Here is a 22349-nt window from a genome sequence, read left to right as displayed (position 1 = left end):
GGCATCGTGGCAGCTCCCTCTTCCCCCCAGCTTCTCTCACAATGGTACTGCCCTCCCCTACACTGGTGGTACGGCCCATCCCGCTCCGCCCTCCGGGTAGCACCGTCATGGAGCTGCCGCCATCCACCATAGAGCAGCCACCATCCGCTTCCTTCGCGGAGGTGCTGCGGCTGGTGCGGAGCGGGCAGCAGCCGCCGGGTGTGAGGAACCCCCACGCCTCACCCACTGGGGACAGCCCCACTGCTTCCCGTCTCCCGCCACCCACCAAGCCCTGGGAGAGCCGCCATGGGCAGCCTCCGGCACTCCAGCATGACTCCAAAGACAACGGGAGTAGAAACGTACAAAAGAACTCTTAACAAGAAGCGTAAGGCTGCCGAATGGGTACTCCCAGCTTCTCTGGCCGCAACTGGGAGTGGGAAATGGGGCTGGAATCCTCCGGGATGGGGGATAGCAATCTGTGGGACGGGCTGGCATCCTCTGGGATCCGGGCGGCTGCTGCTGCAGGGGACCGGGCTTGTTCTCGTTGACGCGGACACAGCAACCTCCCATCCTACAGTGTCCACACTTTACAGCACCGCACAGGGGCTGAGATCCAGGGTCAGATCCAGGCTGGAAAATCCTCTGCTTGCTTCCTCTTCATCCACAGAGAAACACATAAAGAAATATCCCACCGTGGTGCCACACGGAGACAGGGACTGCGCTCAGCGACACCAAGCACTCCCAGGACGGGCCTGACTTGGCCACCTTGTTCTCTTGCGGTCAAGGTTGCGGCTTCGTGTGGCAGAACTCTGTGCCTTCTTCTTCTTCTTCATGAGTTTCAAGGCAAATGTATTGAAATAAAGCAAAACAAAACATGTCCAATCACTTTAGGATGTACCCATCATTAAGGCATACATTTTGCAAGGATTTTTCTTCAAAAAAACCCAGAATTTCTTTTTCATCATTTGCAGCATTCAATTCATGCTGGTTTATGACCTCTTCATCTTTGCAGCTGCAGCCAGCACTTGGAGAATAAAGAACCCTCATCGCTCTCAACCCAGCAGCCTGGCGGGAGCAGCGACATTGGTTGATTTCCACACCATACCTCGATAGCTACTGATCCTTTAGGAAGTGGACACAAACTTCAACAGAGCCACGTTTCCTCACCGTACAGCTCGGCAACCACCCCATCAATACAAACATCAAATTAATCTTGCAAATGCTTGAAGAACCTGAGAACTGACTGAATGCTTGGAATCCACGGGGACAGAAGACAGATACTTCCTCTCTCCTCCCAGCAGCCTTGCCGTGCCTGCGGACAAAGCTACTCCACCTTGAGCTTTGTTTTTATGTTCATGGCTGCCAGCTCCGCCACAAAGTAGCGGAAGACATGGGGCACAGGGACGATCTCAATGGTGTCCACCTCACTGCAGACTGAGCAGGAGTACCTCCTGTTGCTTGTCACGGAGGAGGAATGTGGCGGTTTCTCCAGGACAGGAGACGTCATGCTGCCGCAGCTCATGCAGACGTAGGCTACAGAGCCATCGGAGCAGTTGAACAGGCGGTCTTGCAGCAAAAAAGACGTGCCATGTGCCAGCAAGGCGTCACGCTCCATCTCGCCGAAGCGAATCCCACCTTCCACGTTTCTCCCCTTGACAGGCTGGTTGGTGACAGCATCTCGGGGTCCTGTTGTCCTCACCTGGAACTTGTCAGAGACCATGTGGCGCAGGCGCTGGTAGTACACCACTCCCACAAAGATCTCCGCCTCCAGCTCCAGGCCACTGATGCCACTGTACATCTTCTCCGTCCCAAAGTAGTTATAACCTGCGCTCACTAACGTCTCCCCGAAGTATTTCAGAGCGGAGTTCTTCTCTGTGAAGGTGAAGGGAGTAGCATCGTAGGAGACGCCGTGCAGTGCCGCCGACTTCCCTGCCATGCTCTCAATTAACATCCCGATGGTCATACGGGAGGGAAAGCCGTGAGGGTTGAAGAGGATGTCTGGTACCATGCCGTTCTCCGTGAATGGCATATCTTCAACTGGCCAGAGCTGGCTCAGGATACCTTTCTGGCCGTGACGGCTGGCAAATTTGTCTCCGACCGTTGGATTTCGGGGGACCCTCACAGTGATGCATGCCTTCTTGAACTTCCCAGTGCCACGGTCATTGCTGCATAACTTGATGTTGTCTACAATGCCAACTTCCTTATTCCTGTGTAGGGGGAAAAAATCAACCACAGCAAAGGTGTTAGATGTGCTAATAAGTTTTAGCTAGGAAAGGGTAACGAAGGAAAAAAAGTCAAACCCCTTTGTAAGTCTCACAAAATGCCTTGGCACAGCTGGGGAACTAACACCATTCTTGGAAAGAACTATTCAGTAGCAAGGGAAATCAGATTGCATAAAAATTAGGGCATGGAAGCAACACATGGTGTCATACAATTGCCGTTCATTTGCTTCTGCTAATACTAGAAGCACAGCTATGATTTCAGGGGATCGAGTAATGCGCCAGTGATGACTTAAAATAAAGATCATTTAAACCTGGTTTGTCTGTATTCCACTTTATCCAACAAACTGTGTCCCAGTGCCATTTGCTTTGTGTTATGACAGCAGTCCTGCTCCCTACCCCTGATAAATTCACTCCATCTTGGTGGGAAACCCAAAGAACCAGTTCCGTGTAAAGCAGAAAGGAAAGTTCAGAGTAGAAAGGAAGGCATGGTATGAGCTGAGAGGGCATGGCCAACAAGTGCCTTGTTCTGGGGTGTGTTGCTTCTCCTGAAGAACCCTCAGCCTGACGTTCCATGTGCCAGGTGCCAGCTGCAGGCTTAACTTGTTACAGCACTTTCAGCCCAAACTCTACTCGTTTTGGAGAATATAGCTAAGGAACAAATACATTTTGTTCCCTGTTAAGACAAGGTTACTTCCCTCTTTCTCCGCTGAAGTCCTAATGAATGTAGTGATTGCAGAAGGCCTGTACCTAAGTTTACCTTCTGTTTCAAAGTCATTATCATGCTATATCCAAATGCAACCAGGGTACAGGCCACCACAAAAACAAAAAAAGAAAGAAAATTGTGCTTTGTAAGCCTTTTCCTCTGTTCTCCCTCTCTTCTAAGACACGTGTAAGATCTGGCTGTGTATGCACCCTTAGGACTGTAGGGAGAACTCCTTCGGGGCCCTGGATCTCTGGGGCAAACTGGGGCCAGGAGCCAGTGCCGATTGCTGGGAACCTCATCTCTCTGTAGGAACCTAAATAATAATCCAATCTGGGCCAAGAATGAACAAAAGCTGAACAGTTCAGAGGTAAAATGGCTCTCTGGATAAGGAACCTGAACTAAGGCCAGGCTGGTATGAGAGAGCTGGGGAACAGGGCCACACGGTGCGAGAGCCAAAGAGGGATCTACAAGTGCAAGGACACGGCTGAACTTACGGATCCCCATTACCACATGCTGCATCTCTTATTCTGGCTGCAGAGAAGGGCTAACTGATCCTACCAGTCCATGGCAGCTCCCCAGTGCAGCTACAGCACCATCTGTTATACGTAAACAATATCTTTCCCAGTAACACCAGTTACTGTGCTACTCAAGTACTTCTCAGACTAATTCACCGTCACAATGTGAATGATTATACAGCATTGTCCTCACTTTACCGGCATTGCAGAGACACAGGTAGCCTGAAGTTGTACAGACAACTGGGAATACAAGACGCATTTAAATACATCAGTTTTGGTCAATGATTTTGCTTCCTTTTCCTAAAAAAATTAAGAGGATTTTAATGAAAGCCTCTACACACTTCTCTCTTACAAATGAGGTTCAAAAGTCTTACAAAACGTATCCCTGAAATATTCCAAGGGGAGTAATTGGAATTGATGTATTTTAATATTCTAGCAGTTTGAAAGCTGCAGTGCTAATAAAAATGCTCTTTGAACACTTAATCCTGTAACAACTCTGCTTACAAGGTTTTCAGGCAAATCTCTGGGACGAGGCACTTTGGTTTGATTTTCTGTTTGGTGCTTCTTAGGTTTTTAGAAAGAAAACTTTAAGTGAGTCAATTAACAAAAAGCTACAGAAAACAGATGTGGGGGATAGGCCAAGAAACAGTCCTTGGGAGACAGTAAAACATTTCTGCAAGCTCTTTCTTTTTACCAGCCTCAGATTCTCCTCCCCCAAATTCAGGCTCTGCAGCCTACACTGGCTTAGAGAAAAGCCAGGATACATGCATGGGAGGCATCTAACAACAGGAACTCCACACTCTCCTTGTCAAGACATGGACATTATCATGTGGGGAGAAAAGGGAAAACCTGGAAGAACAGATACCACAGCTCATCAGGGCCTGCTGATCTCAGACTGCTCAAGACCGGCTCTGCAGAGCCAGGAAGGATGAGCTTTACTTACTTATAGTACACAGTGAAGGTCTCCCCTGTGCTGAGGTTCATGAAGCTGTAGAAGGGGTCCCCAGGCTGTAGGATAGAGCCAACGAAAGGCAGTCCGTCGGCATCCAGTTTCTCCATAACGTTTGGATCACCAGGTCTGACGCCAAATACTAAATTATCACCTGCCCTGCTAGCTTTAAGGGAAAGGTCAATGCTCTCCATCTTGATTACGCTTCCATAGGCAAACCCTCTCTGCCAAGAAGATTTGTTCACAATCTAAAAAGAAGAAACAGAGGCCTAACAAGTTAAAGACTTGCTAATAACTTCAACAAAGAAAGCATTTCCATTCCAATCTAATGCTTGCATTTTTAACATTGCCTTCCTAAACAAAGCCTCCCAGCACATCACCATTCCCAAAGGACTGAACCTCCTGCAACCCCAGTGTTTGTCAATGCTGGAAGCCTACAGCCTCACACAAGGGAGCTCTACTGTCAGTACCTCCAGCATTACCTGTGGTAACAACACTCCATCGCTGTGCTCCTGTGCACCATCCTAATTTCCAGTCCCCAACAACAAATTCCTTTACAGAACAGCAGATTCCTCCCTTTGGTGGCTTACCATTGCATCTTCCATGTCATAGCCACTGTAGGAGATGACAGCCACAATTGAATTGGTGCCGACTGGATAGCTGTCCATACCATAATAGTCATACATGCTGGGCCGCACCAGAGGGCTCTGGGGAGTGTGAAGGTGGTACAGCTTGTTATCTGAGCGGTCCTTGTAGTTATAGACTGGAAAGCCCATGGTTTGCTTTCCTATAAAGAAAGAAAGTTGGATTTATTCAGGATCAATTAAGAGTTAATCAATGTTTCATCCTCCATGTATCTCGTTAAGAAGGAAGGTGGCAATACATACAACTTAAAGGGATTACTAATCTTAAAACCTTTCAAATTTAATGGTTGCCCTAAGTCCAGCTATAACAGTTTCTATGAACCACAACTCTCAATTCCTTTCATAGCATTTAGTAAGAACGATTTGTAATTTTGTGCCTTTTCTTTAATTTCAAAATCTCTGATAAGGCTGCTGTGGTGGTTTCTGGGGTTTGGTTGGTTGTTTTGTTTGTTTTGGAGTTTTCTTTTCATCTCCCCAGAGTTTCCCATCCTAAAGCACACCTTACATGTTTCCAGGCCAAAGAGTGTTTGCTTCCATAGTATAAGTCTCCTGGCAAGGAACAGTCGCATCGGCACTTCTAGTGAAGTATGGAGAAGTGGTAGTGTTTTAAGGACATCTGATAATTACTGAAATGTTATATGCTAGTGATGCTAACGAGGTAATGAGCCCTGCTCTCTTGAAGTCCCTACTCGCTCACTGCCTCTTATGCATCACTTGTGCCTAGGCAGATTGAAACCCTACAACATACCCTACCCCAACTGCTTTCAGACAACCAAATACATCAATTTATATAACTGCCATAAAAACTTCTGTCCTATTGCCACAGTGTCTTGTGATAGATGCCTAACAAGTGTCATTTCAGCAGCTGCGGAGGCAAGACAGCAGTTGCCAACTGAACACAGGTGGCAAGGAAACCTCACACTAATGCTAAAGAGCACCAACTGCAGCCAGCAGTCAGCAGCAGGTTAACCTCTGTCGATTGTGGTGACTGTGGGCAGTGCAGCTGTCAGACACCACAACCACCCTACAGCTGGTGCAGCGCCCTTCGCTCATCTGCGCGAGTAGCAACACCAAATAAAGGTAAAAACCAAACAGAATTTACTATGGGCTTAAGGAGGGCTACACGAGCTCAACAACCTAGCACTGCCCACTGGAAGACAGACAGGATGATAAATCTGACTTCAGTTTCTTTGCCACAATAAAAAGGGCTGTTAATCAACCTCAATATTGAAACAAAGGCTGGGAAGAGCCATTATTTGGGAATCATAGAATGGTTTGGGTCGGAAGGGACTTTAAAGATGGTTCACTTCCAACCCCCCCTGCCATGGGGAGAGACACCTCCCACTGGATCAGGTTGTTCAAAGCCCCATCCAGGCTGGCCTCAAACACCCAGAATAGACACATCATTTTTTCCCCCTTTTCCCTTACCCAGGGACTTGCAGCATTAGGCCTTGTGACACATACCCATCTGACACTGATACATGTTTCGTGGACTTTGGTTGTGGTCGGAGAAGGGGATGAGGTTGGCCACCACACTCAGAATGCTGTGAGGGAAGAGCTCCTGGTGAGTGGTTGTTCCAGGCACCACTTCCGACTCCAGTGAGGCCACATTCATGAAGACCTGCAAACATCAAATTGGACAGCACTCTTTTGCTTCCTTCTTTTAAAGGCAAGAAAGCAAAACAAAGCTGCCCCCAATGCGTTTTTATCCATTTCAGTTTTATTTGTGGTCATTGTCTGCACCTTAGTCTGTCAGCAGGCAAGAAAAATACCAAACAGCTTCAAAGTACCTACCAAAACCACAGATCAACGACAAGAAAAGTAAGCCTGGAAAACCAAAACTGCAGTAAGACCTTTTCCTTCCTGTCTTCCATTTTAATTGTTCCAAATGGACAAAACCCCTGACAATCCGCTGCTTAGCTGCCCACAGGCAATTTGGAGAATGTGATGTAACACAGGATAAGAGAGTACACACAAGACAGCAATCCTTCACCTCAGAAGCCTCACTGTGTTAATACTGAGATCAGATTTTGATATCTCAAAATGATCCCTACAGTCCATTTAAGACATTTACCGGAAACCAACCAGCAGGAGGCAAGAAAACCCTTTGTCGCCTATTCCAGCTCTTCACACAAACTCCTTGTGTCCTACCCTCAGCTCTTTCCACAAACATTTTCCAAAACATTGTTTTTGATGCCGGGTACCTCTGCAACAGGCAGTGCTTTATAAAGGAAATATGTAACCCCTACCTGTTCCAGGGTACCAATCCATTCATTCCTTCCATAGAACAGGTTTCTGACAGGTCGCACCATGCGACAAGGGGTAGTGAAAATGAACAATCCAGGATACAGACTGGCTTTTCCTGTCATTGGGATAAGGACCACTTCTGCCCGTGCGGGAAATCTCTTCTCTTGTGTTATCTGTTGTTGCAAAGAAACACCAATTTAGAAACACAAACTGACACCGGTTTAGTTAAGCTTCACAACGAAAATGCCCACCAAAGGTGTAGCTACTAAAATAAAATGGTGGAGAAAAGGTTTTAAATTTACTTCTGGAAAAATCTCCACCCCCAAAAAAAAAAAAGGACAGAATATACCTATCTTACCTGTTTCAAGAAAAAAAGTTCTAAAAATGATGACTTCATAAACCAACAGACCAAACATATGGATATAAACAAGAAAAACAGAAAAGCCCACTCCAAAACACTAATATAGCCAAAGATAACTTACTGGGTCAGGTTAAAGAATAAATGAACGGAGGTTTAAAAAAAGTCCCAAACATTTTTTAATCACTTTATATTTTGAGGATGTTCAGTTTAGAAACATTTTAAACCAGACAACCTTGAAACGGCGGAGGGTGTCTGCAATCTCAGGAGCCAGCTCCCGCTCCACCCAGCCCACCATAGAGCCATCCAGGATAACTCGGTAACACTCCATGTAAGGCTTGCTTGGAGTTGCATCGATGGGGGTGACACCTGTGAGAAGAGGGGGTTGGTAGAAGAACAGCCAGAAAAACAAGCAAAACACAGAAGTTATTTTTGCAGGAAGCCTCAATCCACACCAAGAAGCTTTCCGAGACATCAAAGAATTCAGACCTACAGGGCAAAGCTGTCGATTACTTAACGGAAAATATAAAACATGCACAACTAAGAATGTCATTCCCCCTCCACGTTTTTATGATTGAAATAAGGATTCCCACAACTGTGGTAATCACAAGTGAACTGCAGTTTTATTCAAGTCACAAGCAGTGTTAGAAAATCATTGCTTGGCCCAGTTTCTTAGAGCTTGTACTGTGCAATCCCATGTGCTAAGTAAACATCTTCACTCTATAGCACACAGCTGAGAGACATTCAGATTGAACTTTATACTCTCCAAAAGGCTGAGGCACCTGTAGCAGCAATGTGCTCCTTACCACTAAGCACAAGCACAGTAAGCATAAGTTTAACTTACAGAATCACAGAATGGCTGGGGTTGGAAGGGACCTCAAAGATCATCCAATTCCAAACCCTCTGCAGTTGGGCAGGGACATCCACCACTGGATCAGGTTGCTCAAAGCCTCATCCAACTTTGCCCTGAACATCTCCCAGGGATGGGTCACCCGGGACTTCCCCGGGCAACCCCTGCCAGTGCCTCGCCACCCTCACAGGAAAATATTTTTTCCTAATATTTCATCTAAATCTCTCCTCTTTCAGCTTAAAACCATTCTCCCTCATTCTGTCGCTGCACTCCCTGATAAAGAGCCCCTCCCCAGCTTTCCTACAGGCCCCCTTTAAGTGCTGGCTGATGGTTGCTAACTTGATTTCACCTTTTCAAGCTAACAGTATACAGTGACAGTATCTAGAGAACCCTTCCCAGATACAGGTATGCTGAGTAGAAAGGTAAATAGGAAGACTGCTTCATTAAATGATCAAGCCAGTAAAACATACCGAGGGAACATAACAGAGGTGGAATGCCTGTCACAGGCACCATCTCTGTCACTATTTCACACAAAGCTGTCATGTGGTTCATGAGACCGCAGGGTTCTCCATCTGGGGTGTCCACAGGGCACAGGAACCCCCAGGATTCGGGCAGCAGCTTGCGGACAGTTGTAGTTCTCATTTGGGAAAACGCTGCTCCTCTGTGTATACAGCGGAAGTGGGAAAGGTAGCGAACAAAATTCAGCTTGTCTCCTACCACACAGAGACCACTGTCCTGTAACATGCCCAGGCCTTGGAAACAAAATTGAGATTTATGTCAGGATGTCATCCAGCTTCAACAAACAAAGCATGATATTACAAGGCAGTTTCTTGCTTTTCAGCGTCAAGCCCTAAAGATGCTCACATGGATACCAACAACAGAAGGCAGATGTGCTGTTGTCTGTGTGCAGGCAACTCAGGGACCTGTACGAGGCCCAGAGACTTTAAATTCCAAGCTATTGCTTAAAATCAAACTTCTTTTAGAAACATGCAGAAGTCATTCCTGGTGAAGTGACTTAAGGATTTGCAGGTGGTACTTTTTACTGAAATTCTGTGGCTGCCTAATCTCATTTTGTTTTCTAGCGGGCATCCCATTACAGCATCATAGAACGGAATAGAATCATAGAATGATTTGGGTTGGAAAAGACCTTAAGAATCATCCAGTTCCAACCCCCTGCCATGGGCAGTGGCACCTTCCACTGCATCAGGCTGCTCAAAACCTCATCCAGCCTGGGCTTGAACACCTCCAGGGATGGGGCAGCCATGACATCTCTGGGCAACCTATGCCAATGCCTTATCTTCATAGGAAAACATTTCTTCCTAATATTTAATCCAAATCTCCCCTCTTTCAGCTTAAACATTTCATCAGACACCTCAGGGAAGCACCAAGTAAACATGAATTAAACATTAGTGAAGCAGTTTCTCTCTATTGAAGCTCACAGGACCAACGGAGCAGTCCCAACACACGAATGCCTCTTCTCTGTCTTACATTCCACCTTCTAAGAAGAAATAACCCTTGGGAAAACAAAATATGGGTGCTGTTGTGGACAATACTAAATTTAGTTTCAATTATTTAATAAATAACCCATTTTATACTGTGCATAGAATCTAAGCTTAAGGAGAAACCTTGCCTTTTAAGCTTAACTATCCCATTTCTAAACCACTTTCATTAATTCCATTACAGTGTACAATGTCTGCATATAAACAGTTGTTTTCAGTTAACAGCTCATTTTCATATCGTTTCTCATTCTGTTTATTGGGGGGGAGGGGGAAAAAGGGCTTCTGAGGCTCAAAGATTTACCAGTTTTAGATCGCAGGTTTCCAGTCGCAAGAAGATATTCAAATGGCTTGGTTAAGTCTGTTGCTAGGCTGAATGCCTTCACCAAGCTGTCTGTGTTTATACTGATATCAGCCTTTTCCATTCTTTTCTCCAAAACAAACTTCACAGATTGCAACCAACTTTCAAGCCTCTCCTACGGTTTAAAAGCAAGAGATTTAAATTCAGAACAGGAAAATAAAAGGCTCAAATTAGAACTTCACATCATTTGCTACAGAAATCCTCCGAAATCAGCAGGATGGACAACTTAAAGTGAACTGAGAGTTTTCCAGCCACATTTCCCACACTGACTCCATTTTATCAAAATGCTGACAGTATCACACCAACATAGACCTGCAAGGAAAATACCCAACCAACAGCTTAGTAATCATTTCCACTCAGTCCTGGCAAACAAAGCAAAGCAACAGAACTTCATAAAGAACAAACAAAGCAGAATCTGCACCCATCATCTGACCACAAGAATAACTCTGTGATTAGCCTGCTAGATACAGTGATGAAGTAAAACCATATTACAAAGTAAGTTTAGATACCAAAACTTGAAGGCCACAGACACACTATTTAAATATTACAGAGACAATCAGAGAGCAGACGGGATTTGCATTTTAACTATCATTTTATCACTACTGTCACCTTAGATAATATATAAAAAAGAGGGAAAAGGACCTTACTCACCCAAAAATGTTTTGAACTCTCAACAGAAACCCACTGCATACAGCCATACTGCATCTACTCTAAGCTCTAGTCTTTTTAGGACCTTTGCATTCAGAAAAGGGGCTCTTAACTCACTCTGCTGCTGACCTGACAGGGCCAGGCAGGAAATCAATCTTCTCTGGTTCCCGGTGGCAGTTCCATGTGGCATTTAAATGCTTCACAGAAGTTTTATTTTATTTCTAAAGGCACTGAAACCACTTATGTAGCAGAGAGATTTTAGTAGCATTTCACAGGAGAATCAAGCTTCTCAACAGGAATACTTTCCTCCTGGCACGTTATGCCAAAGTCAGAAGCATGCTATCAAGTTCCTGATCCGTAAAGGAATTTAAGGATGGGAAAGCAGTGACAACATCATGAATCAACACTATTCGGAAGACTGCGGGGCGGGGGCAGTTATTTTCTTGGACTTTTGCCATGTGAAACAGCAAGAACACCACTACAAGGCATATTTTTACCACTCCCACATGAACTGATAGAACAGAAGGACACTTCCTCAGACTCCCACACCGAATGGGGTGCTTGCATTTGCTCTGCAAGGCTAAGAAGCTTTTGTACAGGCTTATTTAGCGTGCTATGCTGAGACAGCCAAGCCTTCAACTATACTGCCTGGTTAAACTACAACCAGCACTCTCAGCCTTCATAGCTTATACAGGCTCCCTGCTCTTCAGTCTGGCTCCTGCACTTCTGTCCCCACGGTTGCTGTGAGGTCTGGACTGGATGGTCGCTATGTTCACAGACTTAAACCCCTGAAGCCCTTACCTTTAAGAACATAAGGAACAGCTGTCCTGGAGTAAGCACTTCCTGATTCATCAGACTGTCGGGATTATCCTCCATGCACTCCCCTTTGGCAAAAGCATACAGCTTCTGGGTCATCATACAGAGCAGGTAGAACTTTTCAGTTCTGTTTGTCAGGTGTATGCAGATACACTTGCTGGAGGAAGAGAAAGGAGGAGAGAGGACAATTAACACTGTCTTTTCATGCTAGATGTTCAAGTTTCTCCTAAATAATAGCAAATTATTTTTTTTGTTACAAAGTCTAACAATGCACAAGCATTTCCAGTTGCCCTTAGAATTATATGGAATAATAATAAAAAAGAAACAGACACAGAGCTGAAAAATGATCAACTTGTCTTTTTAAGGGGTTAGTTTCATTAAGGATATACCTGGTTGATTGGATGAAGTGAACCTGGTGAAAGACTTTACACACTCCCTTGTCAGATGTCGTTATAAGCACACAGTTTATGTCAACATGTACCCCACCTCAAACCTAAGCTGGAAAACACAAGCAAACTACGAAACATTTCTGTTAACACTATCACGGTCCTGCCACAGAAAGTTCAAATCTCCACTGCTAAATCCCAAATCCTATGTGTGGCTAAGTGTGGGCTGAATGATACTCTAGCACAAGCGAAAAGGAAAACCACAGCTAACTCCCACTAAAGGTATTGATTGCTTGCCAAGACACCTGACTTCACTTGCTCTCCAAGGCACAAGTGCCATAGTTTTTGATCAGCACTCAAGGATCTTTACAGCTTTCGGATTCCCCTCTACATTGCCTCTACTGAAGCCTTTACAACTTGCAAAGCAAGACAAAATTCCAGGGGCAGGTTCTGTCCAGAGAAGTTACAGTTCCAGCACATCCCAATTAAAATTTTCACTATTTCTCTTCTCCTGTCTTTTCAGCGGAGGCAAATGAAGTGTACAGAACATACCAGAGGGGAAAAAAAACCCAAACCAACCACCAGTATATTTAGAAATAACAAAATCAGAGTAATTCAAAATCAGAGCTTTCTTCAAATTATCCACTCATATTTCTCAGTACAAAGTTCCATGCTTCCAAATGGTCTATGGACTTCTGAGGGGCCCTGTAAGGCACCTACAGGTTGTTTCTGTGTCTCCAGCAACCTGACCATCTTATATTTACAAGGGGCCAAGGACTTGGGCATCCCTAACTATCCTTTTCATGTGCTAAAAAAACCTCTCAAAGAACAAACACTTACTTTACCAGAAAAATAAATTGTTTAGTTGAATGTGTGTCACACTGACAGTCTCAAAGCCAGCTCTTCCACTCCTTTCTAATTCCACGGATGAAGGAAGATTTTAAAGTGCCTCATTTCTACCATTCTAAGAGACAAATGTAATACCTATCACAGCTACTGACAATTGTATGAGACTGATAAATGCCACAAATTGCAATATTTCTGTTCAACGAATAAAGCCTCAAGCAGTCACAGACCTAGTTTTAACCTTCTCTTCCTTAGTCTTTAGTATTTATGTTTTCCATCAAACACATCGGAAAGTCACACCTAAATGACAGCTGATACCCTTTCCTGGGTATACTTGGGTCAATCCATTAAAATGCGTATTTCTGAACACCACAAATACAGATTACCATCATATCCTGGAGTCCCATCAAAAACTGGCTGCTGGCTGTTGTGTCATCAATGTGAAAATTATAACAAAATGTGATGTAGCCTTAAAACTGCCTATAATTTCAATATAATTACACTAAACCATGCACTTCTACATGCATACATACGTACTTCAAAATGAAATCTGCAGCCTGTTCATTGCTGTACCACTCAGGAAGGTTAAGTTTTATTCTGAAGCTCTTTCCCAGATATTCGAGGACATTTTGCTGTGTAAAACAGCCTGCATCCACCACTGCTCTCAGCATCTCAGTAACACAGTTCACATAAAAGGTGTCACTTTCTTTTCCTTTGACCAGCTCTTCAAAGATCTGGTAGTCTGGGAAATTAACCAATGCCTGGAAGACAGAAGTGTATTAGGTCAGAAAAACAAAGCCATAGCAACATCTATCCATAAAATACAGCAGCAGAACAAAGGTGTCCTACTGATTTAGGTTTTCAGTCCTTCGGAAATACCCTTCCACCATGCAAACTGAAAAATACTGTGGGGCTGAGGTGCTTAGAGAGTAATGCAGGAGATATTTTATACCTGATGATGATCACAAGTACTCCCAATTCAATGAGACCTTTGGAAAAAAGCAAACTTGCACCCTTTAAATTAACAAGCTTCTCTTGTTTAGGTAAGATTTCCTAGTATCTTTAGAGAATGAGCTCACTTAAAACCACAAATTTAATTCAGCATTGTCTCAAGCTGCTACTGATTCTCATGCAAAGCAAAAGGCAATTTAGCCTTTTAATTAAGGCTATTAGAACAAATTCATGTTAGTTTCAGCGCTTCATAGGGCTCATACTTAAATCATACATCCTTAGCTCCTGGTGTTACAATGGTTTCCTAGTTGTTTCTTTACTAAGTAAATATGTTGTCCCACAATGACTTCTGTATTTAGTGACAAAAGTGCCTGATGTTTAAGTAAACTATTTGTTCATTACATTTGATTAGGCTTCAAAAAGTTCAGGAAAAACTGAAGGCTGCATGAAAAAGACGCTAAGGCAGGTTTCTTGATGAAAGGGGATAACGTAAGCTCAATTCTGCTGCTTAGTAATTATGATACACACAATTTGGAAGCAGCCAGAGCACATGCTGCTTCTTGTCCACTACATGTTGCCTCTTGTCCATCAGAGGAGAGAGCACTGAGATGATCACACAGCAAGAAGAAACCAGAATTACAGCCAGAATGGCAGTGCAGTAGGGCGGCAGCAGTAGCAGTCTGCCACAGTGGGACCTGGACAGGCCAGAGGAAACCAGTACAGAACAGAGCTTGACCGATGCAGTGGGGGTGTGAATCCATACAGAGTGACCACTTATGGAAGAACTCGAACATCAGATAATCCAGCCTGCTTATCCTGAGGTCTCACAGCTACCAGGTCAGCACAATTCATTTGCATATTAAAGCAGCAGGTAATCAGCTACTTTTGGTAACTACTTTTGCTGAAATAAAAGTTGAAGAAAAAGTGAAATGCATTATGCAACAGCAATGCAAAACACAGCAGGTTGAAAGAAGAAGGTACAAAGTCACTAACATTGATTTACATCATGATTCCATCACGTAAGTGCCACAAGCATCTTGCTTACTCTAACACTCAGCTGCTATAGATGAAATACATGGCTGAAGTACTCTTGCCCTGCTACCAGAGAAAGCACACATGTAGAGGGGAATTTAAAAGGTAAAAAAATTGCCTGCTATCCAAAGAGCAGTTTACATCCATCAAATATGCTTAAACAGACCCTTTCAGATCTTCATTGTCTCTGCTTCCCATTACAAACAGCATTTTCTTTTTCCCTCTAAAGAAAAAAAGCCAGTTCACTGCTTTGCTTGTAAATGGAACAACCTGCCTTTAACAATTAATATCGTTCAGTCCCTGAACACCCAGCTGTCATTCTGTTCTACAAAGATTCCTGAGATCTTTCACATTAGGTGGCAAACTCTTACACCCCTCCAAGACCTACTCATTCACATTAAACACAGGCAAAAAGCCAGGAAACCATTGCGCAGTTCTCTCCTCCCCTCCGGACTCTGCACACACTTCTCTGCTTCAGCCAAGAGTTACACTACAGGCATAGGCTTGGTTGGACTGTAGTTCTTCAGCTAACATAGTAAGGAAGACTGAAAATACTCAGTATGGAATTAGTTTCTACTCATTTAAATCAAAATGATTCCCAAAACTTCTGCATCTATTCAACACAGGAAGCACAAGCATTAGTCGTTTTACCTTCAGAGCAAATCCCAAGGGAAGGAAGAACAGCTCTTTCTGGAAAATGAAATTCACCATGACACAACCATTTTCTAAGTAGTGCAGGTTCATATTTATCGCAGTGTGCTCGTCCTTAATGCAGTGCATCACTACTCCTGCGAAAATGAACACATGCAAAGACCAGTGTCAGCTGTACAAACCAAGTGTCCACTTTGCTGTGATGTGTCCAAAGAGCATTTGGTCCGAGGAGGTGCCAGACAATTCATGAGAGGAACCTCGGTACTTCGCGGCTGAGAGCATGAGGCAGATCATTAGTTTCAGCACCAGTCTCCCATTTCAAATAAATACAGCAGCTCAATTCCAGTCTTAGCAGACAAATGCCTTGGGATGGGGATGGCCAGCACACTTGCTGAGAGGCTTGGAAGATGCATAAAGTGTTTAAGGAAAAGAAAGCTCCAATCCCATCTGTAATCTTAGGCTGTAAGATACAGCAATACACAAGCGCTCCTTCTAACGGCACTCTGGGTCGAATTTTCACATCTCTGTGTTCAGGTGGTGCCATTGAAGCAGTGTTACCTGGTCCTGCCCCACTGCAGGACAAAGAAAGATAAAGCAAATGGGACTGTTTAAACTGGCACTACCTCAAAATTCATTCATGCAGAATTACAGTGTGCACTCAACACCAGGGTCCAGTCAAATCAGCAGCAGGTAACACCTCTTTTTAAAACTGTAATTTTTCTAGTTTAATTCAAATTTCAAACTTGTTTTACTGAGTCTACATGACACAGGTATGGGACAGCCAAGAATCTAGCTGATCTGCCTCATGCAAATTAAATCTTTCATCTCGAAGTATGCATAAACAAATTAAATGAAACAAATTTAGCAGTTTACACTGAGTTCTGCTAAAGGTAGGAGGTTTGTTCCAGCTTCCATGCACAGCAAGGCCTGGAATACAATCTCCTTGCTCACCATGGGCAGCTCAGACAGCTCTCGCAGGGCAAGCACCGGCACTGTTTTGCCAATGCTGACCCTGTATTTTCATAGGTAGTAAAAACTATAAATGTTACACAACAGCTAAAACAAAACAAAGTACCAAAAGCCGGCTACAGATGGTTGCTGCTGTTTGTCCTCAAGTGGTTACCAGCAGGATGCTGCAGTCAGCTTACCGTACTCTGTGAAACCAGGGCCTCTATTTTTCCACTTGTGTCTTGTCATTGCAAGAGGGAAATTTCGCCTGGGCATAATCAGCATCCTAATAACTTTTTCTAAGCCGTTTATTATAAAGTAGCCTCCCATTTCCTGGCAGAAAAAGAAAAATAATTTAAATGCGCTTAGATATTCATAATACCGAATTTTAAGTAAAAGACAAAAATGCCTGTATTGCACAGTAAAAGCAAACACTGAATGTTTTAACTATGAAACACCTAGCAAGATAGACGTTTCAGCACCACGTGTGCAAAGGCTGCACTCTCTGACAGTGACTATCAAGTCTAAATGTGGTACAAGTGCAAGGAAAGGGATGTACATTCTACAACTTAAAGGAAGGGAGGGAAAAAAAAAGCCCTGTGTGATCAACTGAACAGTTTTAAAGAGCTGACGTGAACTATTTTTTTAATAAACATTCTGAAGTTGCTCACAGCCCCATCCAGTCTGGCCTTGAACACCTCCCATGATGGGGCAGCCATGACTTCTCTGGGCAACCTGTGCCAGTGCCTCAACACCCTTGCAGAAAAACATTTCTTCCTAAGATCTCACCTAAATCTCCCCTCTTTCAGTTTAAAACTGATCCCCCTCATCCTGGCCCTGCATCCCCTGATAAAGACCCCCTCCCTAGCTTCCCTGATTTTCTTCCATAGCTTGCTTGCTCCTTTGTAAGCACAAAATAGAGCATTAAATAATTCCGTATTCAGTTCCCCATAGCTGACATGCTACTAGGGAGACAAGGAAAAGCTGCAGAAGACAACTGAGAAAGAAAATGTCTCTTTCAATGCCCATTCTCCAAATCTTTGTCTCCACCGCTCATGTAAAACACAGATTTTCCTGACCCACAAAATCCTTGTTACCTCTTCCTCCTCATGGTGCTGCATGAGCTCTTGTGGGGAAAGGTTATAGAGGTTGCACAACTTGGACTTCACCATGATTGGAATGTACCCCAGGGCCTGTTTAATTGTCCCTTGTGGCATGCCATTCACTGACCAGCTGATATCAGCCTGAAACAACACAATGCAAACAGCGTGCAAATGAAGTTGGACTTTCAATCTTTCCTGCTATATTAACTGCACAGTTAATATAACCACAAACTGTTTAACAGAATTCTATCATTGTAAAATTGTAATAATAACAAAAAGCATAACTATTACATTCTGGAAAGCAGTCAACGTGTGTTTACAGAAGAAAATCATACAAGTCTAGAACCAGGTATAGAAGCTGCTAGCAAAGTGGACAAAGTTAATATACTCTACTTTGCCCTTCAGAATCTTCAACAGAGCAGCCTAAATAAAAAAGGCAGCCACAGGATAGGAAAAGGAACCTCAGAAGTTAGCAAATCATTAGAAGAAAAAGAGGAAGAGAACAGAAAGTGCTGAATGAAAGAACATCCACACTACAAGGCTGCAGAGACCCTTCCTAAGACTTGCTCACTTAACATCTTCATGAGTGATCTGAGAAGTGAGAAAGAAGAGCGTGTGTGAAAGAATTTATTTACAGTAACAAGATCTAGCAGAGGGTCTGCTGAAGCATCCCTGGATTGTAATGAGCCAGTGATAAAATGCACTCTGGGAGCAAACAATAATCCTAACTTTATATGTGGAACAGGCTTTAGAAGACCTGCTGCCATGCAGGAAATAAACACCAGCAATGCCATAGTGAAATACAGATTCAACAACTGGCAAGAGTTAAAAGTGTAAAGAGAGCCTTAGGAATTACTAGGAAAGAGGCGAAATGTTACTGCGCTCCTCTGAATCCACGGTGCAGCCTGACACCAAGCCCTCTGTGTGGATCTGGTCTCCAGTTTAGGTTATGACTAAAGGCATAAAGCATCTTGAATGTGCAGCCACTCAGCAGACAGGCTTCAGTTCTCACCTTTGGGAAGGGAGAGCTGCAAGGAGGATCTGAGGGAGAGGTACATGCTTAAAGGCAGCACAGTGGAAACAAGGAATGATGACCCACTGCTTCCTGCTGTGCAAGGGCAGGGAGTGGGAGAGACCAATCACACTGTCGAAGCACTAGGCAATACTTTCTCACACAAGGAACAGCAAAATGTTCTGTTTCAACTATTCCAAACATTTGCAAAGGTTCAAAAAATATTTAAACAAATAAACACTGGAAGAAAAGATAGCAACTAACTGAAAAATAAAAGCATCTGCAGCTCAGGAAAATCCAAGAGCCACAGGGAAAATGACTGTGAAGAATCTGTGACTGCCCCACTTCCATGTTCAGGTAAGATACTGCACTTATAGTTGCTTTTATCACTGTTAGTTGCAATGCTTTGAACAAAGGGGGAAAAAAAGCTGAAATCACAAGCAAGTGTCCCCTTGCACCAGGTGCCTCATTAAAATGCACATCTTGGACAGAATTCTAATAGAAAACAGTGATGGCTGTGCAATCCTTTCACAGTGCAAAGGAAAATATTTGCTGCTTCCTTAGGCAAATTTCAGAGCAAGTCAGAAAAATGTGAACAAGAGGGATTTATAACTCTGGACTTCTAAGTGGGAACAACACTGAAACCTAGTATCCTGCAGAAACAAGACTTGGATTATCGTGCTCTACAGGATGATATAGATCTCCTTCTGATCTATTCTGGCAGATTGCACAGCAAATTTGACAGCAGAGCAAAGAAGGCAGCTGGGGTTCTGCGGGAAAGACAGGGCTCAGTTAGATTCATAGAATGGTTTGGGTTGGAAGGGATCTCAAGGCCCATCCAGTTCCAACCCCCCTGGCCAAGGGCAGGGACACTCTCCACTCCATCAGGTTGCTCAAAGCCTCAGCCCACCTGGCCTTTAACAGCTTCAGGGATGGGGCAGCCACTAGTGGGACGCGTCCCTGCCAATCGCAGGGAGGCTGGAACTGGATGATCTTTAAGGTCCCTTCCAACTGAAACTATTCTATGACTTCTCTGGGCAACCTGTGCCAGTGCCTCACCACCCTCACAGTACACAATTTCTTCTAGAATCTTATCTCCCCACTTCCAGTTCCCCTCTAATCTCTAATTTCCTCTAATCCAAAACTCCCTTCTTTCAGTTTAAAACCATTCCCCCTCATCCTATCCCTGCACTCCCTGATCGGAAGCCGCCCTAAAACCGCTTCCCCTTGTCCTATGCCTACACTACCTGATCAAGAGCCTCTCTATAACAATTCCCACCCCTGTTCCTGCACTCCCTGATCAGAATCTCCTCTAAAACTATCCCCCCTTGTCCTACCCCCACACTCCCTGATCGAGAGCCCCTCTAAAACCATTCCCCCCTTGTCCTATCCCTGCACTCCCTGATAAACAGACCCGCTAAAACCATTCCCCCACTCCCATCCCTTCACTCCCTGACAGAAGCTGCTCTAAAACCATTCCCCCCACTCCTATCCCTTCACTCCCTGCTAAACAGACTCTCTAAAAGTGCTCCCCCTCATCCTATCCCTGCACTCCCCAATCAGAAGCCCCTCTATAACCATTCCCTCTCACCCTACTCCAACACTCCCTGACCAGAATCCGCTCTAAAGCCATTCCCCCTCATCCTATGCCTGCACTCCCTGATCGGAATCCCCTCTAAAATGTTCCCATCTCTTCACTCCCTGATCAGAATCTCCTCTAAAACCATTCACTCCCCTTATCCCTGCATTCCCTGATCTGAAGCCCCTCTAAAACCAGTCTCACTCGCCCTATCCCTGCATTCCCTGATCAGAATCCCCTCTATAACTATTCCCACCCCCTGCCCCCACACTCCCTAATCTAAAGCCCCTCTAGAACCGCTACCCTTCATCCTATCCCTTCACTCCCGATACAGAATCCCCTCTAGAACCATTCCCCCCACCCCATCCCTGCACGCCTCCATCAGAATCCCCTCTACAACCATCCTTTCCCCCGCTGAGGAGCCCCCATCTCTCCCGCACCCCTGCAATGCGGGGAGACCTCTCCAGGCTCCTCCGCGGCCACTCACGCCGATCCTGCCGCGGTAGGAGCCCCGCGCCCCGCGGCTCTCGGCGGGGAACACCCTGCGCTCGCGGCACACGGCGCCGGCCGGCACGGCGGGGGGGGCGATGCTCACGCCGGTCACCGCCAGCGACACGCGGTTCCCCTTCAGCGACAGCTCCAGCGGCGACAGGTCCTGCAAAGGGGACACACCGGTTGGCAGGCAGGGAGGCACCGGCCCCGGCCACGCTCGCCGCCTCCCGTCCCTTTCCCCGAGACCTGCACGGCGCGGTAGATGCCCTCACTGACGGCATAGTTGAAAGAGTCGATGTGAGCAGCGGGGAGGCAGCGGCGGGCGGCGCTGAGGCGAGGCGGCCCGGGACGAAGCCGGTGTGGGTCCTCTCCGAGCGCCGCCATCACCGCAGCGCGCGCGGGGTCACGTGGGCACAGCGCGGTCACGTGGGCACGGGGTGTGAGGTGGGGGCGGCAAAGCCCCTGCCATGGGCGGGGAAATCGGCCGCCCTCGACCAGCCCGGGCTTGAGCACCTTCAGGGATGGGGCATCCACAGCTTCCCTGGGCAACATGTGCCAGTGCCTCACCGCCCTCATAGTGAAGAAATTCCTCATTATGTCTAGTCTAATTCTGCCCCTCTCCAGTTTATACCCATTGTCCTTCGTCCTATCACTCCATGTCCTTGTAAAAAAGTCCCTCCCCAGCTTTCCTGCAGCCTTTTCAGGACTGGAAGGCTGCTCTAAGTTCTCCCCAGAGCCTTCTCGTCTCCAGCCCAACTCTCTCAGCCTGTCCTCATATGGGAGGTGCTCCAGCTCTCTGATCATCCTTGCAGCCCTTCTCTGGACCCGTTCCAACAGCTCCATATTCTTCTAATGTTGGAGGTTCCAGAAGTGGACACACTACTCCAGATGGGGTCTCACAAGAGAGGAACAGAGGGGCAGAATCGCCTCCCTTGACCTGCTGGCCAGGCTTCTTTCATAGCCCTCCACTGGACCTATTCCAACAGTTCCATAGCCTTCTTATGTTGAATGTCCTCAGTTGGAAGTGACCCACAGGGATCGTGGAGTCCAGCTCCTGTCCCTGTGCAGGACAACCCCAACATTCACACTGTGTGCCTGAGGGCATTTTCCAAATGATTCTGGAATATTGTTAGGCTCAAGCTCAGGCACCCTCCAGCCCCACGTGCATGTGCTGGCATGAGAGCAGCTGGGAGCAAGGACTGGAGCGTGACAGGCTGCCGGAGCCCCACCATCATCTCAGCAGCAGGGGGTTTGGAGGGCTGCCCTAGCAGCCATGGCCCCCCCAGCCATCTTCCCCTGTTCCCGACCCCCATCCAGTACCCTACAGCACCCTCCAGCTGTGTCCCTCCCTGTCCCCAGCCCCCATCTCGTGCCCCACGGCCACCATAGCCATGCCCTCCCAAGCCTGTCCCCCACCTTGTGCCCCATGGCAACTCCAGCCCCGTGTCCCCTAATCCCTGAGCCCCATCTCATGCCCCATGCCCACCCCAGCCCCATGTCCTTCCATACCCAAGCTCCATCTCATGTCCTACAGCCACCCCAGCCCCATGTCCCCTCATCC

General features: G+C 45.8%; 2 protein-coding genes across 4 annotated transcripts; one reads left to right on the top strand and one right to left on the bottom strand.

Annotated features, from left to right (window-relative positions):
• The first annotated feature begins 4 nt into the window (after positions 1–4).
• Positions 5–1070, top strand: C3H6orf226 (chromosome 3 C6orf226 homolog). Its single transcript, XM_054062339.1, has 2 exons — positions 5–343; positions 992–1070. Exons 1-2 carry the CDS (start codon positions 42–44, stop codon positions 1068–1070), a joined length of 381 nt encoding a protein of 126 aa, XP_053918314.1. The 5' UTR covers positions 5–41.
• Positions 357–21203, bottom strand: POLR1B (RNA polymerase I subunit B). 3 transcript variants are annotated; one of them, XM_054060892.1, is made up of 15 exons: positions 21035–21203; positions 20784–20951; positions 17700–17846; positions 16803–16935; positions 15655–15791; positions 13558–13781; positions 11774–11945; positions 10268–10439; positions 8938–9219; positions 7853–7986; positions 7262–7432; positions 6477–6633; positions 4959–5155; positions 4363–4616; positions 357–2186 (listed from the first exon to the last, which is right to left on the bottom strand). In XM_054060892.1, exons 1-15 carry the CDS (start codon positions 21170–21172, stop codon positions 1304–1306), a joined length of 3369 nt encoding a protein of 1122 aa, XP_053916867.1. In that variant the 5' UTR covers positions 21173–21203; the 3' UTR covers positions 357–1303. The 3 variants fall into 3 exon arrangements, with proteins under 3 accessions (XP_053916867.1, XP_053916869.1, XP_053916868.1); XM_054060894.1 differs by lacking the exons at positions 20784–20951; positions 21035–21203 and adding an exon at positions 20737–20752; XM_054060893.1 differs by lacking the exons at positions 20784–20951; positions 21035–21203 and adding an exon at positions 18562–19493.
• Between the last annotated feature and the right edge of the window lie 1146 nt (positions 21204–22349).

This window comes from Cuculus canorus, chromosome 3 (genome assembly GCF_017976375.1).
Source record: "Cuculus canorus isolate bCucCan1 chromosome 3, bCucCan1.pri, whole genome shotgun sequence".
NCBI classification, from domain to species: domain Eukaryota; kingdom Metazoa; phylum Chordata; class Aves; order Cuculiformes; family Cuculidae; genus Cuculus; species Cuculus canorus.
This window is presented reverse-complemented; position numbering and strand designations above follow the sequence as displayed.

What these genes read in the sequence shown, in the direction of transcription:
- POLR1B (XM_054060892.1), bottom strand. Translation starts at nt 21,172, where the DNA reads ATGGCGGCGCTCGGAGAGGACCCACACCGGCTTCGTCCCGGGCCGCCT. An exon ending in CCCTGGTTTCACAGAGTACG is followed by an intron (nt 15,792 to 16,802) that starts GTAAGCTGACTG and finishes TCATTTTCGCAG; the next exon opens with GAGTAGTGATGCACTGCATT. An exon ending in ACCTCTGTTATGTTCCCTCG is followed by an intron (nt 7,987 to 8,937) that starts GTATGTTTTACT and finishes CTCTTCTCACAG; the next exon opens with GTGTCACCCCCATCGATGCA.
- C3H6orf226 (XM_054062339.1), top strand. Translation starts at nt 42, where the DNA reads ATGGTACTGCCCTCCCCTACACTGGTGGTACGGCCCATCCCGCTCCGC. An exon ending in AACGGGAGTAGAAACGTACA is followed by an intron (nt 344 to 991) that starts AAAGAACTCTTA and finishes TCATCTTTGCAG; the next exon opens with CTGCAGCCAGCACTTGGAGA.